This window comes from Carassius carassius, chromosome 1, assembly GCF_963082965.1.
Source record: "Carassius carassius chromosome 1, fCarCar2.1, whole genome shotgun sequence".
In the NCBI taxonomy this organism is placed as follows: Eukaryota; Metazoa; Chordata; class Actinopteri; order Cypriniformes; family Cyprinidae; genus Carassius; species Carassius carassius.
Window position 1 is genome coordinate 17,795,804 of NC_081755.1, and position 17,174 is coordinate 17,812,977.

The 17,174-nt window shown below is 37.4% G+C and overlaps 1 protein-coding gene across 1 annotated transcript; it reads right to left on the reverse strand.

Annotated features, from left to right (window-relative positions):
• Positions 1–11,704: 11,704 nt before the first annotated feature.
• Positions 11,705–13,750, reverse strand: LOC132140607 (suppressor of cytokine signaling 3-like). The gene is made up of 2 exons (XM_059549427.1): positions 13,596–13,750; positions 11,705–13,225 (listed from the first exon to the last, which is right to left on the reverse strand). The coding sequence occupies exon 2, from the start codon at positions 13,142–13,144 to the stop codon at positions 12,515–12,517; it is 630 nt and encodes a 209-aa protein (XP_059405410.1). The 5' UTR covers positions 13,145–13,225; positions 13,596–13,750; the 3' UTR covers positions 11,705–12,514.
• Positions 13,751–17,174: the final 3,424 nt, after the last annotated feature.

The window sequence follows — 17,174 nt, forward strand, 5'->3', positions numbered from 1 at the left end:
TGCTGACCAACTTTATGGAGATGCAGATTTCAATTTCCAACAGGACTTGGCACCTATCAGAGCAACCTGGGCTCTCATAACACCTGAGCAGTGCCACAGACTGATCAACTCCATGCCATGCCACATTGCTGCTGTAATTCAGGCAAATGGAGCTCCAACTAAGTATTGAGTGCTGTACATGCTCATACTTTTCATGTCCATACTTTTCAGTTGGCCAAGATTTCTAAAAATCCTTTCTTTGTATTGGTCTTAAGTAATATTCAAATTTTCTGAGATACTGAATTTGGGACCTTCCTTATTTGTCAGTTATAATCATCAATATTAAAAGAAATAAACATTTTAAATATATCAGTCTATGTGTAATGAATGAATATACGTAATATACTTTCACTTTTTTGAATGGAATTAGTGAAATAAATCAACTTTTTGGTGATATTCTTATTATATAACACCTGTACTTTTATAATAAAAAAGGAAAAAAGCTAATAATGACAGCATTTTTTATTTTATTTTTGTGTTGTCTTCCAGTATTAATATAAAAAAAAAATAAATACATTTACTTGAGAAGCATAAATAAGTAAATTAATGAATTATTTTACATTTCACAGGCATTTAATGAACAGAAATGGACTAACACTCTTTCTATGGACTATGGACTTTCTTTCTTTCTTTCTTTCTTTCTTTACATATATATATATATATGTGTGTGTGTGTGTGTGTGTGTGTGTGTGTGTGTGTGTGTGTGTGTGTGTGTGTGTGTGTGTGTGTGTGTGTGTGTGTGTGTTTTGCTTCTCAAATGTATCTTCATTTCAGATATTTGTACTGTAAAAGTTAGTTAGTTAAGCCCAAACTCATTATAACCAACTAAAATTAGTTAAGCCTCTGTTGTTTCACTGGGACTGCCATCCTGCTCTTGAACATATTCAGGTAGTCCAACATTGAAGAGGAATGCAGGTACCCGGCCCGGGCGTCTTGTAGCCAGTCTGAAGCATGATCTGAGTGTGTGCAACACCTACCTAAGTTCGGGCAGTCGTACATTTTACAGCACTCTCGAACTGCCCACTGCTGCTCACTGACAAGAGAGGAGGGTGATCGGGATCCAGGATTGCCACTTCTCCCTGTAAAAAAAAAAAAAAATAAATGACAAAAAGATTCCCTGAGACTTGGTTTCAATTCTCTGAGATGGTACTCCTGAGATGAGCTCTGAGAACAAGTGCTTTCCACCCCGAGAAACCAATCGTCCATGCTGTGGAGACTTCCATAAACCCCAGCCCTCCTGGCGGCCAGGCTAAGCATAGCCATCATCTTTGGATCCGAATCCGAAACCACTGCCTCTGAAGCATGGTACTGCCAAAACCAGAGCTCTTCAAAGAGCATGCTGAACTGATTCAGTCATCCTCAAGCAGAAAAAATTGCTTTGGCTTATTTAGTTTACACTCAAAGTGGATTGGTCTCTAAGCGAGATCCCAATTTCTTCGGTCGCCGACATGACTCCTAGTGACCTACTGAAAGCTAACTAGCGTTACTTATTTGAAAGAATATCTCAGATATTTCGTTGTTGATTTAAAGTAATGCCTTACTTTAACAGTTACTTGAAAAAGTAACTCGTGTTACTTGTCATGCATTACTTTATTAAAATTGAGCAAAACTTGTAGTGAAGTGCTTTTAATGATGACTCTATTGGCCTGATCTGCAATAACAGTTATTGATCAGGCATAACAAGCAATTGTCCTGTGGATTTCAGATCAGGGGAGCTTACTGGAGGCACTAAAAAGGCTGTCAAAGGCAGCGTGTGAGCGTGCCCACTTCTGTGGCGTAAAGGCCAGTTAGCATGCATCATGTACATAATTTCTGAGAAAGAGGAAGTCCCTGGCTGTTGACACAGCAGCTGATGTATGAGAACTTTCGGTTGTTCTTGTAACTACAATTATACTGCATTCCACAAAGTTAAACATGAGGGCCAGGACTTCCTGTGTTCTTTCAAATTAGATCAAGTCAAGTTTTTTGTTTGGTTAAAAAAAAAACTAAAGCGTGAGATATGTGGGTTGGTAAAAGATACTAAGAGTACACATTTTTGAAACTGAGGTACCTGGAATTTGCATTTCATAGTAACAACCTTTTTGCTTAATTTTCTACATATTAATGTATTGAGAAATACAAAAATAATGACTAAAATAATGATTTACTGTAACTGCTTACCTTCTGCTGATTGGCAAACACTGTTACAGCCGATATCTGATTTACTGGTAGTTTGTATGCCAATCTATATATATCTATATCTATATATATATATAAAGAAATAGTTTTGTTACAAATGTGTTGTTGGATTTTAACTTTGTATTATTTACTTTCTTCTATGTGTAATTCCTTTTTAACATATGCAAGAAGGTTATTAGGTAAAAAGTATTCTATGCACAAAACTCTAGGCAATTTTTTTTTATGCCACTTCACAATTTATTTTTTACATGATTCATGATGTCCACCCTTTTTCTTATCCTATAACTGTTAAGATCAGACTGAAATGATTGAGGACCCTGTTCACTGTAACTTCAGCTACAACATAGAAAAAATAATGCATCATAAATTACAAGTGTTTAAGAGAACAGCTTTCTTTCTTTAAATTATCTCTTCTTTTATCGTTACCCTCTTTAATTTCTAATGTACTGATGATTGTTCAACATCATACTGCAGTGACACAATACCTTCGCATGCTATGCAAGTCAGCATCTTCCCCACTTTTGAAATATTGGCCAATGCTAAGAGTATTCCACTGTTACAAGAGAACATATTAAAAGAATGCTATTACTGTACTTTTGGGAAACACGGCCCGTATCTTGTCTTTTTCATGGTTTCAGATACAGATCTTTCAAGTATGTATGTATGTCCATCCATCCATCCATCTTCTTCCGCTTATCCGGGGCCGGGTCGCGGGGGCAGCAGTCTAAGCAGAGAACCCCAGACTTCCCTCTCCCTAGACACTTCCTCCAGCTCTTCTGGGGGGACACCGAGGCGTTCCCAGGCCAGCCGGGAGACATAGTCTCTCCAGCGTGTCCTAGGTCTTCCCCGGGGTCTCCTCCCAGTGGGACGCGCCCGGAACACCTTCCCGGGAAGGCGTCCAGGAGGCATCCGGAACAGATGCCCGAGCCACCTCAGCTGACCCCTCTCGATGTGGAGGAGCAGCGGCTCTACTCTGAGCTCCTCCCGGGTGACTGAGCTTCTCACCCTATCTCTAAGGGATCGCCCAGCCACCCTGCGGAGAAAGCTCATTTCGGCCACCTGTATCCGGGATCTTGTCCTTTCGGTCATGACCCAAAGCTCATGACCATAGGTGAGAGTAGGAACGTAGATTGACCGGTAAATCGAGAGCTTCGCCTTGCGGCTCAGCTCTTTCTTCACCACGACAGACCGGTACATCGACCGCATTACTGCAGAAGCTGCACCGATCCGTCTGTCAATCTCCCGTTCCATCCTTCCCTCACTCGTGAACAAGACCCCAAGATACTTAAACTCCTCCACTTGAGGCAGGAACTCTCCACCAACCTGAAGTGGGCAAGCCACCCTTTTCCGACTGAGGACCATGGCCTCGGATTTGGAGGTGCTGATTCTCATCCCAGCCGCTTCACACTCGGCTGCAAACCGTCCCAGTGCATGCTGAAGGTATGTGTATAGAGAAAAGAAAGCAAAATGAGCTCCGCTTCTTTGTGTCATTATTGCGTTGGGATTTGAAAGTCTTTGCTTTCACAAATGTTTTTTTTTTCTATTCAGACTTCAGAATTAAGTTTACAACAGAAATTCACCTCAAAATGAACATTCTCCTATTACTTAAGGATGGAATAGATTACACAACTTTTGGCCAGATTTTTGCCCTTATTTCTGAACAAGTTGATGCTAATATCAGAAAGTCCACGTTGACAGTTTTAATGGAAAATTACATAATGTATGATGGTCATAGACTTCGGACTATGATTCCATCCAGTCTGAGGATATTGAATAATGTCATGCATCTCCTAGTAACAAGGCATGTGTTTCAGCCTCAAGGTGACATATCATGAAAATTGGACTTTTCCATAAGTGCAATAATCGGGTCCCCAGTGTATCTACTAACCCAGTAAACACGGAAAAGTACAACCCAGTATTTTTTTGTCTAGTAAGCCTTTCTCTGCAAGATTGCGAAAAGATGGGGTGCTCAGATTTAGCTGCCCCCTGTGATGTAGAAAGGTGATATTATTATTATATTATCTCCCATTAATTAATCTGCAAGTTTCCAACCAAGGCACAGCCATTGTGTGTTTTCACAAGTTACAACGGTGTACCAGTTCGAGGAAAGCATGCAAACTGTTCTGTCTTTGGCTACACTGACGAGCACAGAACACTATTTAGAGTCCCATCGTCAGAGGAGACAACAGAGCAGTGGTATTATTTATCCTCTTTTATATGATGGTTTCAAGACAATAGCAGCAATACAACAATATCTGATTTTTTTGCAGGTGGGCAGCTCGTTTCCATGAATGCACCAAAGGCTGTGTTTGTAATGAGCTTTGTGCTGTGAGGTTTCCGTTGACGTCAGAGTCTCTGGCTGTAATCTGGAATTGTCACCATGGTTGCAGTGTATTTTTATTTTTTTCCCTTTCTCTGGGAGTAGTTCCAAGTTATTGCTTGTCTTTTCCAGTTAAAACAAGCAGGCCCCTTTTCTCTCTCTCTCTTTGGCTTGATCTTTTTTGTTTTGTTTTTTGGAGACTGACTCAGGGTCAGAGCTTTAATTAGGTATGTTAGCGAAAACTTTAACATGAGAAGTGAAAAAATAAAATAAAATCACTTATCATTCAATTGTTCCACACAGAAAAAAAAAGAAAAAGAAAGAAAAAAGGAAATTGCGAATGTTAAAAATTCTATGTGATTTATGTTTTAACCTGTTCTATGGAAGAGTCTTGGACATTCATAGAGAAATGGCATTCTCATTATTGTCTGGGCGTTTTATCTTAGACTTAAGGAACTTAAGGACTTAACTTAAAGAAGCTTTATAAAATAACACAAATATAGAAGAAACTACAAACAGTGAAACCACTGACATTTAAGAGGTAATGCAGAAGAGGGGAATTATTGTGTGCTAAACGCACACGATGGCACAGTGCTTTCCTCATTTATATGTATGAGCTTTATGTTTTTACCTGTATTGTTTAATTTTAATAAGTTCGGATTTGAAGCACAACCTTTTAAAGTGCGTAATTAAATATTAATGCATATTTCAGGAAAGGCTGTTTAATTATTCCATGTTTTAATGAGCAATGTTGATAGAGTCACTAAAAATTACATTATGTAATAGTTCTCACACAATACATGCTTTACATGACAAGCATGACAGATGAATTATCATACATAAGACAGGGTATTCAATAAATCTTTGATCTTTGAGAATCACTATGAATAACCTTTTTTACTCTTTTTCATCTTTTCTTTTTTTGACTTTCTACCTTAACCTCCTTGGTTTTCTTTAAAAACTTTTACGGTAAGCAGAAACTACCCTGCCTGCCTGTTTTGAAAATGAAACAAAGGGCATGAAATATTCTGACCTTTTCTATGTTTCTTTTGGTTTCATGAATGGCATTCATATGGTATTCATTGTGGTGCCACATGCGCACATATATGAGCATTTAGCCTTTTCTGTGGAACTAAAATAAATAGAAACATATAAGAGGTTTTCTGGGGAGAAATGACTGAACAATAGATACATAGTTAAAAATGAAGACAGCGATGCATTGTGACATTTCTCTTCAAATATGAAAAACTGGCTTCATATATCCACTTAAAATCACCAAAACACTGAAAAAGTGTGCCTGTGTGAAAACAAATCTTGTTTTAGGCAAAAACTAACATCATTCATTCATTCATTCATTCACTGATTGATTTAAGCAATAAGCCCCAAGAATCCATGGATTACAGTGAATTTATAACAGCTAAGGGGGTCCGTTTCGCATCGTGCCTAACAATGCTCCTTAACTGTTGAAAATTCACTGTAATCCATGGCTTCAAGGGATATACTGCTTTTATAAAACAGTTATTCCATACACGTAGTAAGGTTTCACGAAATAAAACAGAACAAACAAAGTGCGATCATAATAATAACATTATTTTTCCACCAAACAATGTAGTTCCTCAGAAACGGTTGTGGTTGCAACAAAGTGGTTGCCGAGCAACACACAAATGTAAACAAAGGTGTATGTTTGTAGAGTAATTTACAGCAGGTCTGAACGTGGCTCAGCCAATCAGAGTCAAGGACCAGAACTATTTGTTTTATAATCATTTATTCATTCCAGAAAACAAGAGTAAATATCTTAAACCATTTCTCATTTAAACTGTATCTTGAGACGAGACAAAAATTGTCTTAGTTTAATCTGTTGCATGTTAAACAACTACATTTAATTTGATATTTGTTTTAACTTCAATTAAGTTACGTGAATGAATATGTGAATATTAGATGTGTTTTGATCAATTAATAAATAAATAAATATAAACATTTTTACGGGTTGGTAATCTAAAGCTGTGTAAATACAGGTTGTGAGGTGTGGTCTGCTCATTACATGAAGGCAATGCATGACTTAGTTCAAATAAAGAACTGAACGTCCACATTTCTAATTCTGCCCTGTCTGAACACGTAATTGAACCACATGTTTCCACGAGAAAGCTAAATAGAATGAGTGGTTTGGAGAACATAACTATTATATTACCTTCCATCCAAACCAGCTGATGTGGTCGTCTGCCTGAAGTTATAATTAGTTCTCTTATTATAAATAGAAGTATTCTGTCGGATGAGGAAGGAATCTAGTGTGGCGGTTTCACTGGACCGTCGGGGATTCCTGTGAGCTCTTTATCTCTGCCTCAAACCAAAACAGAAGAACTGAAGCGTCTCAGGCCTTTTGACTGGTCCGTCTGGTATTTTTACCGTCATTCCCAGCGAATTTCCTCTGAATCAGGGCTTTTTCAGGGAAAACACCGCTTAGTTGTTTTCAATACAATTTTCCAAAATCTCAGACCAAATCTGCATTCAAACTTCCATGGAAACTTTCACTGATAAAAGATGGCAACATGCTTATCTACTGTACGTGTTCTGAGGTATTAATAGTCCACTGTTTTATAAGTTATGCAAATTGTTCTTTATTTAGAGTAATAAAACCCAGGTCAGTTTGCGAATGGTGGCATCAGCCTTCAGTGTTTCCATGAACTTTGTTACGCTACTAGATGTTGCAATGCTCATTTGGGTCTTCATATTGAGCAATGATGACAGATATGAACAGAGCTATAATGTCATCTAAGATGGTTAGTAATCAAGATTAGTAACTTCCTGTATGAGAGCATTTGCCCAATTTCACAGAAGCCCTCTTTGAGAAAGATTAGCTTACTTAGTAGGGATTGCAGTAATCTAAAATTCAGTGAAAAAAAGGCATCTAAACTCATCCCAAATCATTTGGCTTGTTGAGGATAGCAATTCTTAAGATTTTAGGCCAGCAGACACGTTATACATTTCAATGAAGAAGGGGCCTGAGCCATATACATCAGAAAGCCCTAGAGACCTCCCAAAGAAGCCTAGCAATAACTAGAAATTCCCCATAGAACTATATACACAGATGCCTCATTAGTGGATGTTTTTATGGGCCGCTATAAGTAAGCTGTCAGCCATATTGGAAAGGTCAAAGCAGGTCCATGAACACTTGAGAGCAAGTTACCATCCATAGCTATATGCATATATATGAAAAGAAAACACAGTAGTTATTTTTCCTCATGTAATCTGTAATCAGTAACTGATTACAATGTGTAAGTAATCCACCCAGCAATTGATAATATATATATATTTTTTCAGTTAATTGCATGATTTGGATATTATTTAGTCATAATAAAAAACACTACTTACATACCATTTGTACTGCAAATTGGGACACAGCTATATTTTTACTATAATTTTTAAATATTTCAATTAAAACATTAAGTTTTTTACATCAAAAAGAAAATCTCACCATTTTATTGTGTTTTTGAGAGCTCAGACTGTTCTGTGATTAGGTAACATGTCCTCACATGCTTAGCATTGTCATAAAACACATATAAGGACAATGAGCATGATGTATATGTAGGTGTGTTTATGTCTGCGTCTACTGCACTTGTATGAGTGGAAGCCAGACTTACCCTGCCTGACTCACTCTACAGATCCATTGACTACTCTGTATCACGGATACACACCAAACAAGCAGTCTGTTCATAATGGTGTGCTTTAAGTTATACACGTTTGGGGAGTAACCAGTCACAGTGTTTAAACACAGAGAGCACTTTCAAAATGTTGATGAAAAGCCTCTCACGAAAGCATCTTCCCTGTATAGAGATTACATCATTTCCCTATCGTCATACAGGAAAAGTGCAGCCACAGCTGCAGAATGAGAAGAATGACAATGAGGTGCTTGTAAGGGGCAGTCCCTTTGAACGAGACCGACGTCTTTCAGTGTAGTACATATTTTCATGTCGTAAGCATCGGTTATCTTTAGAGTTCATAAAGGCGTCATTTTATTTTCATAGACATCTGAGATAAGTGTTCTGGGAAGTTATGACATCTGTTGTAAAGTCAGGTCGGAAGTTGATAACAAAAGTAATTTATATGAATATTTATGTAGTTCTTTTTTCAGGGTAGTTTTTGGTAAATTCCTTAATTTTTGACCACAGTAGTGTCAATGAATCATTATAACGTCATACTTCCAAATAGCCATGCTGAAATAATTTTATGCATATACATACTTCCTTCTCTCGCTAGAGCGACTTTCGTTTGTTTTCCTTTATTTCACTGTAGTTCTACAACTTCCTTATTTCTAAAGAAAAGAACCTTCTCAAGGTGGCACACGTTAAGCTCAGGTAAGACAAAAGCAGTATAGAACATGGCATCTGAAAGCAAAAAAGGAATGAGCAAGAGAAGGTGTGAGGTATTTGTGACAACGCGTTACTATAAGAGCTCACTGGGTTGCGCAACTACAAAGAAGTTCTGTGGAATCACATGATCACTCGTTCGGGTACTAGAGAATTTCTCATTTGATTATGGAGTACACTGGAAAAGCTGGCAGCTGGCTTAGAATTGAAATGTGATATTAACTTTAGTAGAACTGATGAAAGGAGCTTTTGTGTTTTACCACAGCAATCAAAAATAAAAATGACTGCCACAGCTCACACGTAGGGTAAAATATTTGAACACACCCCTAACACTCAACTAAAAAAAATTACGTAACACATAAAACAAAGATTAGTGCTTTTGTAAAAGAAAGTATTTCGGTAAAATTTTCGTATTTTAATTAATTTTATTTATTGTTACTTGCGGTTTCTTTGTGATTGTTGATTAAATTTACAAAAATTGTATTTATTTTAAATCCATGTTGAAAAGTCTTGGTATGTAAATATATTTTTAATCTAATATCAAAGGTCTCTGGGAGGCAGATTTATGATGACTATGACTTGACTAATACAAATGCATATTAGTTTTATAGTTTCATGTTCATTCTTGTCTATCCGGGTAATTTAATTATTTATTTTTTAATGCTGCATATTATTAGCAAGGGAGCTGCAAACACATACTACCAGACCAGAAAGAATCTGCACCTAAACAACAGACTGTCAGTGAATTCTTGTAAATGCAGAAAGTTGAGTTGGTTCTGCACATGCATGCAGCAGCAGCAGCTGGTTGCACGCCTTTATGTGGCTGGTACGAAACTGTTTCCTGCTTTAGAGTCTCATAGTTTCACGTGTTGTGAGAGAAGCAAGTTTTTTTTTTTTTTTTCATTTTGCTGTAAACATCAGTATAGCAGGAAGAAGAAAAAGGCAAAGTGTTTTTAGTACATAATGTGCCTGTTTTTCAGAAGTACAAATTTTTCTGGGGTGAAACCTAAACCATGCGACCTCAACTCATTATTTAAAATTTGAATTTCTTTTCACTCAATCCATGGGCCTGAGCTCAAAGCATTTGCATTTGTGTTTTATTACCAAGCTCAGTAATTTCTTAAAGGGTTGAATGAAACGTATAGCATTTTTTGAGCTTGAACATGCATGGGCCACTGTAGTTAAAATTAATAATTAATTTGGCACATGCTATGTGAACATAGACAAAAATAAATAACAAACAAGCAAAATCATTTTGTTTATATCAACCTCAAATTTGGAACATAAATTGTTTCAATATATAGCATTTATTTTCTCTGAGTAGCATACATTTAAAGTAGAACTATTTGGGAAATATACATATATACTGTATATATATATATATATATATATATATATATATATATATATAGTGCAGTTTTCACAACAATAAACTCTTATACTGCATTTACGTTCACAATTTTAAACTTCAGCATTAATCTGCAAAGTGTCTTCTTTAAAAAAGCCCAACTTAATCTGTGATTTAAAGCATTCATGATTTACGACAGTTTAAGTTGGGAATTTTATTTTCGGGCCTATGCTTCAAAAATGGTTAACATGTAATAAATAGTATATAACCACTACATAAATATAATTTAGTGCCATAAAATACCCTAAAAATATACAAAATTAAAATAGTACATTCATTTTATAATTCGGTCATTTTTGACAGCCATGCGTGGAGCACTATAGAGGGCTAAAAAGTAACTCTATCAAGGTCTGAACTCAGATGTGAATTTTTTTTTCCCTCATTGTGACAACGTATTGATTCTGTTGATTTACCAACTTTCACATGGACATAGCCTTGCTCATACAAATACAATCACTCTCTATCTCAGACAAACTCTCTCTCTCTCTCTCTCTCTCTCTCACACACACACACACACACACTCCCCAGCTCTGTAAGTACAGTACATTCCAATCCTGTTTGGTTCGCCACAACACTGTGACTTTAGAAACTTGATTAGTTTCCCAGAAGACTGAGTTCAAAAGAGTTGCAGCAGTCACACCTCTTCCCCTTTAACACAGTCTCTACCAAGAAAGGCTACACTTGTTTAAAGAGCGAGAGAGAGAGAGAGAGAGAGAGAGATATCAGCTGTTGCTACTTTTTACTGCATTTTATATTTAATCTTTTCAATGGCTTCTGTTTGATTGAATTTTAATTTCATATAAACTATCTTAGTGTATGAATTTCTTCAATAAATTACTTTTATTGGAATGAATTAGTATTTATTTCATTTGTATCTATTTATTTTTTAGTTGAAATGTGAAGGTAAAACAGTCAGCAAGTGTGTGGCATACACATGAACTCCCTCAATGCTGTTTTAAAAGTCTGAAATGAAGTTCAAAAACTTAATAAAAAAAAAAAAACATCAATTTTAGCAATTTAAAAAAAAAAACACAATTAGTTATTTTTCTTTTATCATGCAATCCACTCATTTGTTCCCACATGCTAGATATTAAGTCACTTTTATTGTCCAAGGTTGTTCTCTTAAATACTGTTTAAAACATGAACTGTTATCCCGAGCTTCCTCATATCAGTCAAAGTCTTACTGGAAGAGCCTTGTCAGAGAGCGAGGGGTGGGGGGGAACATTCCCGCTCACTAAAGTGAATATCTCTGAATCAACTTTATCCCTTCCAGGCAAGGACACTCCGGGAATCTGAATCATGGGCGATGATTCATCTACATTTTGAATTATTGTGAATTAGTGTGAATCTGAGGTAAAACAGTCTAAGAAATGAAAAACCCAGAGACATTGAGTGCATTTTTACAAAAATATCGCTCTTTAATAAATTACTGAAATGTTTTCTTGCTTTCATAAATATAAATATGTAACATCAAAACATGGTTGAGATGTCTTCACAAAAGATAACCGATCTAAATTCATAATCTTCATGTATGTAAACAGCATCATGTGTGACAAGGTAAAACATGGGTGATCTGTAGACACAAAACACTCATGTGTGTTAATACATTCAAGAATGAGCAGTCTGCTTTGAACTGCTCCGGACACGAACCGCTAAAAAACACATTTGTTCCAAAGTGTCACTCTTTCAAGTACAAGCAGAATATCGACATGTGTCCAACCTGATCTGTGTTCAGTCCTGACTCCAGAAGGCATTTCTCAGTGGCATGTTCACTATGCCACAGTGCTGTGCTGTAACTGACATCTTCCTTTTTCTGCTGAAAGGCACAAATATTTACTTGGAAGCAGGCGGCGGCAGCTGATTTCTGTTAAATGGCTCGCTATCTCCCTGCTTGGCGGAGCTCACAGATTCGGGACAGTGCAAAGGCAGTGATTGGTGCCCACAGAGTGGATTACGATACTGGCACTGGTACGGGAAAACAGTACAAACGTCCATTCATCGAGACTGTTATGGCAAGATCGGTGCTTCAAGATCAGTCACTTAAGAATGCATCAGTGATAGTACTCATGACCGCACAGGGTTGATTGGAAAACTCCATGTACTCATGAACAGCTCAATACTTCTTGGTCCAACAAAGCGTTACCTCGCATTACACCTAGCTTTAGCTCCCTCAGCACTTCTTGTTTCTTCGCTGGCCAAAACTCTTTAAATGGGAGCATCATACTCTTGTAAGAAGTCTTTCAGCTGTTGAGGCAGCTGCTCTCTTTTGCTGGAAACGTCTATATGTCCATTGACAGTCTTCCTGCAGAGATGTTGCAGGGAGGACATGATGCAAGGAAGGGGTCTCAACAGCTCCAGAGGGATCTTCTCGCCCGCCGTGTAGATGTAGTACGAGTTCCTCGAACTCCCGATGGACAGAGAGCTTCTGGACGAGGGCATGTAGTGATGGACGAGCTTCAGCACGCAGTCGAAGCGAGGCACGGACTGCATGTTCTTGGAGTCCGTCTGAAGGAAAAAGGACTTGTTGTCGCACTGCACCCGTAGGTTCTTGGTGCCCGACTCGGTCTTGACGCTGAGCGTGAAGAAGTGCCGGTTGTCTGAGCTGTCTCGCACCAGAAAGGTCCCGCTGGGCTCTGAGTTCAAAAGGTGATTGGCCTCTTTGCCGCTGATGGAGCCCCAGTAGAAGCCGCTCTCCTGGAGCATCCTGACGGCGTGTTGCACCATCTGGAACTGCAGCTTCGAGCTGAAGGTCTTGTAATGGTGAGACGGCAGCCGCATGCTTGCATCAAACAGGCTGCTGCTCATTGCGTTGTCAAACTTGCTGTGGGTGACCATGGCGCTATGCACAAACCTCAAGCTGCCGGGAATACAACGCAGTTGTACAACTCTCACGGTGAAAGAGTGAGCCTCTTAAAGCTGGCAACAGAAGAAAGATTTTAGATTAGTACCACAGAAAACCTACATTCAGCACAACTGAATTTGAGTAAATGTCTATAAGCCAGTTAAACTAAGACGTGATGCTGTTGTATCAGTGTAGATTGAAGTACATGTAGTAAAACTACTCTTATTCTATTATAAAGTCATTTTAACTTAAGCTTGATAAAGTTATGATTTGCTGGCATTACTTTTTCTTACTCCTTCATGCATAAACAAGATACATATGTAAGATGTATGTAAATATATAAGGTAAGGCTTAATCATAAAATTATATACAGATAGACTATAGTGTATAAAGCACTTTCAAATTACTCTCATTTCAAAAGAAGACTCTTAAAGTCTATCTTACCTTTGAGTCTCTTTTGGGAGATTAGGAACTTTTTTGTAATATCCAGAGAAGTTTGTCTCTACTCCGGCTGGCTGAGAGCACTGGTGTCTTGTTCAGAGAGGTTAGTGTTACTTCACTCTGCCGTGCTGAGAAGTCCTCTGCTATTTGTAGAGGCATCCCAGTCATGTTCTAGTTAGCTCCGCCCTCACTAGTTTTCCAGTAAGGGTAGGTTGTCAGTAATACTATTCCTGGTACTACAAATGCTCTTCCCCTCCCCCTCTGTGCTCTTCCAGATCTGCCGCCTTACAGTAAACGTATTCCCTAACAAACACCTCCCTATTGTTGATGGACAGATTGTTACCAACCTTATGTTATTTTATGGTATTCTGACATATTTGTACCCAGAAACATGACTATACTATATGAAATACGACTCGTAAGCTATGACACGGTAGCTCTGACTCTCCTGTTAGTCATGCTAATACACGTCTATCCACAAGAAGGCGCTAATGTTGTCAGCTTAACTTTTATAAGCAGATAGGATACTAAGTAACAGTAAAATGGACAGTAGTAAAGTTTTATTTCAGCTCATAAACTTGAATGAAAAATTAAAATGCTTTACAACATGCATTTTAAACGACGCAGACATAATAATCAGATTTAGAATGAGCTTGAGCGCACAAACACAAGGAATTTGCTTCGGCTTTCAGGAACTCTGGCATATGCATAGCATATAGACTTAAAAAAGTAAGTAGAATGAAAAAAATAAATAAAACAACAATAAGCAAGAAATAGAAGACATGTACAGATGTGCACATTATTTACTGTGTATGGGCTATATCAAGAAATGCTTACACATTATACGTATCTAAAAAAAAAAAAAAATTTAAAAATACAATAAATATAATAACAGATATAACCCTAATGGTTACATACTTTAATGCACACACACACACACACAGAGAGAGAGAGAGGGGGGGGGGGCGGGGGCAGAGAAGGAAATTCATTTGCCCTACTGAAGAAATCCAGTGTACTTTTCTTGACAATTAAATTTGTGACACTTCCCAAAAATGCTTTTCATATAAGTACTGATTGCTAAATAAATGATAAATTATGTCATCTTGACTAATCCTTTTTAAAAAGTCAATAATAAGAGAAAAAAATATGGATTTGCATGTGTGCAGGCATGTGTCTATTTGTCATGATGTCTTCAGGCAGAAATGTAAGCTAAAATTAACATGAAAATAAGGGTAGTCCGACTGGCTGAGAAAAAGGAACAGAAAGACTCATCATGAGGCTTATTAGAAACTGGACAAAATATAGCTCTGTTACTAACTACTGGTCAGTTTTCCATTAACACTCAGGGAAAACTGGCCTGGACTTTCCACACCTTTCTCAAGCAGATCGTTTTGCATAAAAAGGAAAGAAAAATGATGTCACAGTTCTTATTTAAAAGCATTGTTTAAAACAACAGAAACACATTATCTGTGTCAGTAGTATATCTTCATAAGAAGTTTTCCTGGCTTCATTTTTCCCGCTAACCCTCATATACATACAAATGCCTTCAACAAACTATCTTTTTCACTTGGCTGCGTCCTCTGTTGACACAGGAGAATGGCTGCTCATCACAGAATAAGTGACTAACTCGGTCACTGCACTTACCAGATAGCATTTGCTCAGAGTAAACATGTAATGTTGATAATTGTTATAAGATCCAGGAATAGTTTTTATTATATTTAAACAAGACTAGTTGGACTGAAACTGTAGCCCTTTATCAATATTTTTTATTCATCTTGTAAAAGCACTCAGTTGCAGAGTAAAATAGATAAGGTCGGAAAGATAATAGTTGAATAAAAGGCTGGAATGAAACATTGTTTTCCTGGATATTGTTCACATTTGTGTGAAATTGTTTCATCATTACTAGGAATTTTACATTAAGGAAGAAATGTCCTTATTCTGACTTGTCACACAGGACTCTTTAGTATATTCTGTTCTGCTTCCTGATTTCCCCCTCTGCAATTTCTCAAGTAAAGGGAGGTGGTATTGGTGTGCAGTTTGTAAACTATCCATAAATTACCCATAGATTGTATCTATTCAAGTCAAGTCATCTTTATTTATTTAGCGCTTTTAACAATACAGCTCATGTCAAAGCAGCATTACAATATAACATAGCAAAACAGTGTGTCAAAAATGCAAAAGGACAATAGTAAAATCTCAGTTTTCAGTTAAAAGCAGTTCATCATTAAATTCAGTGATGTCATTGTCCAGCTCGGTTCAGTTTAAATAGTATCGGTGCAATCAAGACAACAATATCGCTCGATATTAATAGTTTCCAAATAAGCAAGTCACAGCAGCAAGGAACTGAAATTCCATCTGTGACAGGATGGAGAAAAAAACCTAGACAGAAACCAGGCTCAGTTGGGATGGGCAGTTCTCCTTTGGCCAAATGAAACCAACAGTTCAATTCCAGCCTACAGCAAAGTCAGATTCTGCAGAGGACTCAACTGGTTCCAGTGGTGTTTTCCCGGTGGTAGTCTGAGAAAAGGTCTTTACTGGGGATCTGTCTGGAGCTCATCTAGTTGTCCTGGTCTCCGGTGACATTCAGGGTTGTAGAAGTCTGGGCTGGGCTGGATACATGCTGGATCCAGGAGTGACTGTAGTGACCATCTGATCTGTGTACAGACGGGATCTGATGGCTACAGTGACCTCAGAATAAGAGAGAAACAGACTAATATTAGCATAGATGCCATTCTTTTACAAATGTAAGTACATTGTGTGTTATGGGAAGTGTTCCCGGTTCCAGTTGTCCTAATTAATGCAGTATAAAAATCCTTTAACAGATTTGAATATTATAAATGTGTACTGCCTCCCGAACAACGATAGGTAGATTATTCGAAAGTTTGTGTGTTAAATAGGAAAAGGATCTGCCACCCGCAGTTTATGTATTATCAAATTGCCAGAGTTTTGAGACTGCATAAATACCTGGGGTTATGTATCTTGTTATTTCTTCTAAAAGAGATGAAAAGTAATCAAATCTACCAGTTTTTAATGTTTTTCTGTAGGATAGGGTACTTTCCTGCCATGCAACATGAAATACTTCTAGTTTTGTTTTCCTCCAGCTGTGCCCCATTTTCTGGGCTTTTCTCTTCAGAGTGTGAGTGTGCTCAATACACCACAGTGTCAGTTTTCCTTATTTTTCATTAAGCATAAAGAAGCAATAAAAAAAATGTAAAATGCTAGTAAAGAGAGAGTCCATTGATACTATTATGACCACAATTATTTTGTGGTAGAGGTGATGGTTCTACCATACTTGTTAAAAGGAGTAGAATTTACAGTTTTAGCTATAAGATAGATAATGATAATGATCTGAGATATCATCGCTTTGCTGCAGAATTTTAACACCGTTAACATCAATTCCATGTGACAGTATTAAATCTAGAGTATGATTTTGAAAATTAGTAGGTCCTGACACATGTTGCCTAGCCCCATAAATGCTGATCCCAATGGATCTTTTTCATTATCAACATGAATATTAAAATCACCAACAATTAAGACTTTATCTGCAACCAGCACGTTTTTTTACTGATTTTACTGATATAA